We start from the raw sequence: 8,209 nt of genomic DNA on the forward strand, positions 1-8,209 counted from the left end.
CTCAGAAAAAGCAGAAGAAAAGAGGGAAAGATAAGACGAAAGCTGTCAACTCACAAAACATAAACATGTCAAAAAGGGAGTTTATGAGTAAATTATGCCTATACGACTAAACTGTGTGGTGATAAAAGATCTTAAGCATCACATTCTGGTGCAGTTAGGGTGTGGATATCTGTCATGAAGTCCCGTGGAGAAAGCCTGGAGCTCTGTTTCCGTAACACAGTGTGATGTTCAGTAAGCTGCATGATCAGAGGGCTAAACCAAAGCTTTCCTCCCTTTTCCCGTCCCCTGTGACAGCAGTACACGGAAAGCTGGAGAGGGACTGAGCTCTTGGCACAAATATTAAATGAGGGAGTTTTAACTGCTAATTAATTGCAGGTCCAGTTCTCTCTCTCTCCTCTCTCTCTCCTCTCTCTAACACACACACACACACACACACACACACACACACACACACACACACACACACAACCAAACACCCTTAAAATTCTCCCACATACTGTACAACAAGCTTTTCCTCTCACACACACACATATCTCACAGAGAGAAACAGACATTTAAAAGCTCTTAGTGTATAAGTGACACATTTTAAAAGGAATTACAAATATTACGAGCTGGCTTTCCACACATTCCATCCTAGTTATGCCTTTATATGTTACATTTCTGCCAACAGAGATATAGTATGGACATTATGCTGTTTATTGTTTCTTTTCAGCCCTTCATGGAATAAAAAGTTAATCCAGAAAAAATGTTCACAGCACATTCAACAATTACATTTACTATGAATATAAACTATAATACATTTTAAGTGTCCAAAAGAATTACATTCTGTTTGCACTAGTATATTATTTTAAAGTATATTATTTACATAGTTGTATACTGAGAAATAACTATATAAACTTTAGTAAATCTACTAACAGATGCATTGTTTGAAATAAATTGGGGGTAATCTGCATAAATATGTTTGTGCATACATTAAACTATAATTTGAAGAAAAAACTGTGCCCAGAAGTTGTGCCCATTTTGCACGGTGGAGGTCATGTTTCTCTGGAGAGGCCGCATTAACCCCTTCCACAGTACACTGGGCCTTATTAGCTGAACTGAATAAGCCGCCTGTCATTTATGATTCAGCGCCTGCAGCCTATCCTCAGGCAAAACTCAAGAGTCCAGCGTAACCTGCATTTCATGTGGCTCTCACTCTCTTTCTGCCTTTCTCTGTCTTGGTCTCTGTCTCTTATGACTATCTTCATTCATTCCATCGGCAGACACCATCCCTTCATCTGCTGCCTGCACCTCTCCCAGTGCATGAGAGCCACTGTCATAGGCAGACTTGCCTGGGGCTTTTTAAATATGTATTTGAATCATGATACTCTCTCTAGCCATTAGCTATGGAAATATACAGTATAGCAAACAATTAAGGGCATTTTTACATGGAGCTGAATGCTGTGGCATCCTGCAGGTCCAGAACGACATAATCAGTGTATAAAACAGGGTTGAGTTTTCTGTCTTATATTAACGCTATTCATTTAGAAAAGATCTAACATTACTTCAAACATGAAAGTGTTGAGTAGTGTTAATATATAGGCACCACCCAGACAGATATCTGGGTATATGACTCTGTAAAGGGTTTTCCCGCAGGGAAAATCTCCACTGAAGACTTCCAGAGAGCCAGAGCTTTACAGACTGACACAGTAGCTAAATGACCACAGTGATATACACTTGGCCCGGAACGATGCGGCTCAAAGCGTTCACTGACCATCCTTAAGCGTTTTATTTGGCTTGCATGTGTATGCAGTGTTGAGTTATGTGCCACAGTCCTCATTAAGTTAGTAACGTTGGTGCCAGACTACGGGAAACTGAGGGCTTGACCAAATCAAAACAGACTCACCCGCAAATTTACAGACCTGCTACTGAAAGAGCTGAATGGCCGTATGGGAGGGATTTTATGCTTGTGCTATTAAATTTTGCGAAAAGCTTTTTATTTTAGTTATTTTGCTGTAATTAATATTATTTTAAAAAAGAGAGAGAAATGCGAAAGACTAAAACCATTGCATAAGTTCAGAAAAGTGATATTAGTTAGTAGTAATATTTGGGGGGACATGATAAAACCATTTCTAGGACAGCAAATTCAGCATGGTGTAATGAGATTTCCTCATGTTCAGAACATCCTAAATCATGAGGCTTTGATGGGGTGAGCATCAATAGATCCATGGAAAAACTCTAAAAGAAACTGCACATAATCTGGAAAACATGTTGTCCAAAATACAAGCGATTAAAACATAGCAGCAATGGGAGTAAATATTCTTGGAAAGCCAACAATGGATTTCCAGAATTTCCTGGAAACTTACAATTAGTTTTCTGCAGGGTCATACTAGAGATGTTTCACTTTCAATCTTGTATTTGGTAGTTTTTGTCTCAAGGGTCGAATGAATGCTGGCGGGTGTGTCTGTCTAAACGACTCCCTCGGGAAATCAACCTTTCTCAAACCATCACTGATTATTAGTAAAAACATGTTTTAGTTGCTTTGCTGACCTATAGTTAGAAGAAACAACATAAATATTTTGCAAGACATTTCACACAATTTTTTGCTTCAAATATCAAATCATTTTTTATAGTGCTTCATACAATAGGGACTCAAAGAAGTAAAAGTAATACTAAACTGGAAAGTAACAGAATAAATGATTCAAACGTCAAAACTGAGACAAATCCAAATTCTGCTTTAAAGCATGTGTAGCAAGACAATAAAAAATCCTTATTTAGCTCCAGTCCATTCACTATTGATTCAGTTCAGTTCAATAACTGTGTAACGTTCATTATGATAATATATTTGTATGTTTGTATATGATCTAATTAACAATTTAATTTGAAGTAATTTGTTAACACACTAAAAACAACATACAGTTTTTTATGCTCACCTCAGATGTCAGATGTCATAAAAATAACGTAGAGACATGCAGAGCTCTAACTGAGTCTATAAAACACAGAAAGAACAATAGATATTGACAAAGCAGTGGACTGATTTTTTGTCAGGATGATTAAATGTCAAATTCAATTAAGCCATAAAATAAGTATGATCAACAGGTTAATAAATTTTCTATTCAAAGCACAGATGAATAGGATCGGAGAGTTCCTATTCGTCATGTCAAATAATTTTCACCAGATTGTGTAGTTTATTCTACTACATGCCAACCATATTTCCTTCTTTACCACCATCTACTATCACTCTTCTGTAGCTGAAGTGTAAAATGTGGAGCTGAGCAGTGCGAGAGCTAATAAGGTCCAGTGGGAAACCACAAACATTAATGAAGTCTACTAAAAACTCATATGAACTTCTCAAACTGGTCTAATCGTCTGTACTAAATAATATCATTTAGACATCTCTCAATCCATCCATACTAACATTTCTTAAAATCTTTTCATATTACAAATAGACTGCTTCACATAGTCTGCTTTAATGCTTTCTGTTGGTCCTACTAAGGTACATTAAAAACAAAATTATGTACATAATAAATCACTCTTGCTGAGTAGCATTACATTTTCAAACATATTCTGTTCTCAAAATTAAATAGAAACAAGACTCACCAACTATAAAGTCATTCTGTATTTTAGCACTTAAAAATATCAGAACAACTTACTGGATGTATTTTTCAACTATGATCTAATGAGCCAGAGAAATATACTCTTAAGAAAGTTACATGTCTCTCGAAAGATGAAGTGAGTGTATATGCTCAGTGATCAAACATGGGCTGCTGTAGAGCTACGGTGTGCACCAGAATAAGCGTGCCATAGCGCTCAATTCTGAGGCAGCAGCTTTGGGCTCTGTGTGATTGATGTTGAGGTCCATAGAGCAGATCATCTCCCTCAGCCCTCACATTAACATACTGAGAAACAGGCATACAGCTGCAAAGCTCAGATCTATTTTTAAAACACACTCCAGCAGTGAGAAGAAGATATTTTATTTATGATAAAGAATAAGTTATTCAATAAGCCAATAGCTCTGGCTATCGCTGATCTCTGACAGTTATTAATTAATTGGTTTATAATTGAAGTTGTGAATTTTTCCCCCCGCATTTTTGGCACCACTGAAACTGTGTTTGGTTAAGCAATTATTTATTTTCCTCTTTAAATTTGTACCTTAATCAATATCACAAAATTTCCCAGACAGACTGCATGTAGTTTTTCTCTTAATCTCTTCCTTACATGGATACACTCTTCATGTACATTTAATTCTGCATTCTTTGCCCTTAAGCAGCCTAAACTGTTTAGCTGATTGTTTAGCCAAATCAGATAAAAGGGTGACTGCATTTTGTACACTGACTCAGTGTTGCCAAACTTTGCATTTGTAAATCAATATGCATATGTTTTAATTGTTAAGGTGACAACATACACAATTATCATTTGAAGGATTTTATAAAACAAAGAATGGATTTGAATAGAGAAACCAAATTTGACTGAGTATAAGTCACGTTAAAGGTTTTGCATGCCCAGTGAATTACTACACTTTCAAGAACCAGCCTATGGATTTGTTTCTTTCTCTGTTCTATAGGAAAGTTTCTGATAGCTGAAACCCTCCACAATTACATCCAATGACCAATCAAAAGCAAGTCGCAAAGGAAAACAAACCCTGTGATTGGTCTAATCCGCTACTGGTTTCAAGGCGCCCTGCACAGAGGGCCAGTGAATCTGAATGGGGGTGTGTAGAAACCGACGGAACGTTATTGTATGTATGTGCGCCTCACTTGCGCTCAAACCTTTAGTCAGAGAGAAGCGCGTCTGCTGAGCGCACGCGAGACAAGCGAGGAAAGCGCACTCTGCTCAACATATCCGACTCAAGTTTTCCAGCAACGACACGACTCTTAAATGCAGCTCTAAATCATTGGATACAGACTTACACGCGGGATTTGAAAAGCCGGGCGGAAAACTTTAAATAACAGAAGAAAGATTCTCCACAAACACTGAAGGAGAAAAAGGAAGAAAACGATGCGCTCGTTGTGGATCTAGTTTGGATGTATTTTCGCACTTGGTGACTTTGTCAGTGCTTTCTTCCCCGAATCCACTCATTTGCCTAACATGATTGCTTTTAGACCACGAGTGTCGTGAAAGGAGCTCAAAAGAGAAGTTTTCGTTCGTCTAAACGCATACGAACTGCTCACACAGAAACTTTTTCTCGGAGCAGCTAACCTAATTTCCTTCGCACAGAATCACCCCAAAAACAGCTCTCCTCAAAATGCAACACTGTTGCGGGATTACTCGATATTTTCTTCTATTCCTCACCCTGACCCTGCAGCCATCCGGTGGCCAGTATCATGGAGAGAAGGGCATCTCCATTCCCGAGCACGGATTCTGTCAGCCCATATCGATACCTCTCTGCACGGACATCGCCTACAATCAGACCATCATGCCCAACCTTTTGGGTCACACCAATCAGGAGGACGCCGGGCTGGAGGTGCACCAGTTCTACCCCCTGGTGAAAGTGCAGTGCTCCATGGACCTCAAGTTCTTCCTCTGCTCCATGTACGCGCCGGTTTGCACGGTGCTGGAGCAAGCCATCCCGCCGTGTCGCTCCCTGTGCGAGCGCGCGAGACAGGGCTGCGAGGCCCTCATGAACAAGTTCGGCTTCCAGTGGCCCGAGCGACTGCGCTGCGAGAATTTCCCGGTGCACGGCGCGGGGGAGATCTGCGTGGGTCAGAACACCTCGGACGCGGGCAGCCCGACCTCAAACCCGACGCCCTACGTCCCAGAACTGATCACATTACAGCCGAACGTGGTCAGACCCAGCCAGCAGTTCACATGTCCGCTGCAGCTCAAAGTGCCCACTTATCTCAAGTACCACTTCATGGGCGAAAAGGACTGCGGGGCGCCATGCGAGCCCACTAGACCCAACGGGCTGATGTATTTTAGAGAGGAAGAGGTCAAATTTGGTCGGCTCTGGGTGGGCATTTGGTCAATTTTGTGCTGTGTTAGTACACTGTTCACCGTTCTCACGTACTTAGTGGACATGAGGCGGTTTCGTTACCCGGAGAGGCCCATCATCTTCCTCTCCGGGTGTTACTTCATGGTGGCTGTTGCGTACGCGGCTGGCTTTTTCCTTGAAGACAAAGTCGTTTGTATTGACAAGTTCAACGATGATGGATACAAGACCGTCGCGCAGGGCACGAAAAAAGAGGGCTGCACTATCCTCTTCATGATCCTCTATTTCTTCGGTATGGCAAGTTCAATCTGGTGGGTCATTCTGTCCCTCACGTGGTTCCTCTCTGCGGGAATGAAGTGGGGTCATGAAGCCATTGAAGCCAACTCTCAGTATTTCCACCTGGCTGCGTGGGCTGTCCCAGCGGTCAAGACCATCACCATCCTCGCCATGGGCCAAGTGGATGGTGACATGCTCACTGGGGTGTGCTACGTTGGCATCTACAACGTGGACTCTCTACGTGGCTTCGTCCTGGCGCCCCTCTTCGTTTACCTCTTCATCGGCACCTCGTTCCTCCTGGCCGGCTTCGTGTCGCTTTTCCGCATCAGAACCATCATGAAGCACGACGGCACCAAGACGGAGAAGCTGGAGAAGCTGATGGTGCGCATCGGCGTGTTCAGCGTGCTCTACACGGTCCCCGCTACCATCGTGATCGCGTGCTACTTCTACGAGCAGGCTTTCCGCGAGCAGTGGGAGAAGACCTGGCACATGCAAACGTGTAAGCGGTTCGCCGTCCCTTGCCCGGTCAATAACTTCGCCCCCATGTCTCCAGACTTCACCGTGTTCATGATAAAGTATCTGATGACCATGATCGTGGGAATCACCTCTGGATTCTGGATATGGTCTGGGAAAACTCTGCAGTCGTGGCGCAGGTTTTATAAAAGGCTCAGCAATAGCAATCAAGGCGAGACGACGGTATGAAAAAAGAGCGGCTCGACCTGATAGTCTCTGTCAGACTTTGACCATGCAACTTTTCTCTGTGATAATGTCTCGAGCGCAGACATGGCGAACTGTTACGCGAAAAGACACTTGTGGAGTGATGCTTGTGGACACTACTGTGTGCCTACTGCCTAGACGTTTCCAGAGTTGAAACGGACCGTCTGCATGAGTCTGTTTAACTATTGGTTTTTCTCATAGAGGCTATCTGTATGTGAAAAAGACTTTTTCTGTGTAACACGATAGCATTTGCAGATGTGATCTCTGTAGACAGTACTGAATGATCTGCACAACGCTCACAGTTTTGTACCTGAAAGTATTGGACGCAATTTGCCTTATACACATACCTTGTCTTAACTGGGGACTTAGATGACTTTCGCAGCGCTCCGTCGACAATCATGCATACATTGGCGCACATGGACCGTTAAGTACGCGTTAGGATTGGGATAGCCTACTTATATGCATGTGTACAGCTGTGAATTTATGCAAGCACCCTTTAATGTAACTTGTAAATAATCACATTTTCTGAAAGAATATATGTATTTATGAAATAATCTTGCTGTTTTTACATGATTCTTTTAATTTGGTAAGAGACCTTTGTATCTGTACAGTGTCGCTGAATAAAATGATTAGATTTTTAACGAATGGACTCATTTGACAAATGGCATTACAGTTTTTGTTTTGTACAGAACCTTTATAATTATATATCTATATATATATATATATATATATATATATATATATATATATATATATATATTTGAAAACAAAGACAAAGACGTACATCACGCAATGATTTTAAGCAAATCATAAAGTGCTCAGTGACAATTTTGTTGAGCCAAAAGCGATATTACAGTACTAACTTCTAAAACGAAAATTACATAGCTAATTTAATTTTAAATAAGACAAATTCATCCCGAATAAATAAGCCCAAATACAACTATATGTACTGCATTAGTAAAAGAAAAATAATAAAAAAAAGTGTTTATTAGAGAAACTCCCGCAGCTTTACTGTGGTGAAGCGTAAGGCCTGGGCTCTGGCGCCACCCACAGGCGACTCGTGGGGAGAACACTTGATCATAAGAGTTGACTTTAGTCTTATGAATGAACTGGAAGACCAGGTTTCAAGATACGCAACGAAAGATACGTTATATTTTATTTTTAAGCATAAGTTTAGTTCAAAATCACATGTACAAAATTCATCTCCTGTAGCCTACTATTGGAGAGCTTTAATATATTCAAACGCACTGCTTTGTTACAGCCTTGAAAGAAGTAGACAATATAAATGTGCATGCTGCGAAGGAGAAT

General features: G+C 41.0%; 1 protein-coding gene across 1 annotated transcript; it reads left to right on the forward strand.

The window, feature by feature from the left end:
* The first annotated feature begins 4,750 nt into the window (after window positions 1-4,750).
* Window positions 4,751-7,542, forward strand: LOC132152781 (frizzled-7-A). Its single transcript, XM_059561676.1, has one exon. It carries the CDS (start codon window positions 5,225-5,227, stop codon window positions 6,884-6,886), a length of 1,662 nt encoding a protein of 553 aa, XP_059417659.1. The 5' UTR covers window positions 4,751-5,224; the 3' UTR covers window positions 6,887-7,542.
* The last annotated feature ends 667 nt before the right edge of the window (window positions 7,543-8,209 follow it).

This window comes from Carassius carassius, chromosome 11 (assembly GCF_963082965.1).
Source record: "Carassius carassius chromosome 11, fCarCar2.1, whole genome shotgun sequence".
Classification (NCBI taxonomy): Eukaryota; Metazoa; Chordata; class Actinopteri; order Cypriniformes; family Cyprinidae; genus Carassius; species Carassius carassius.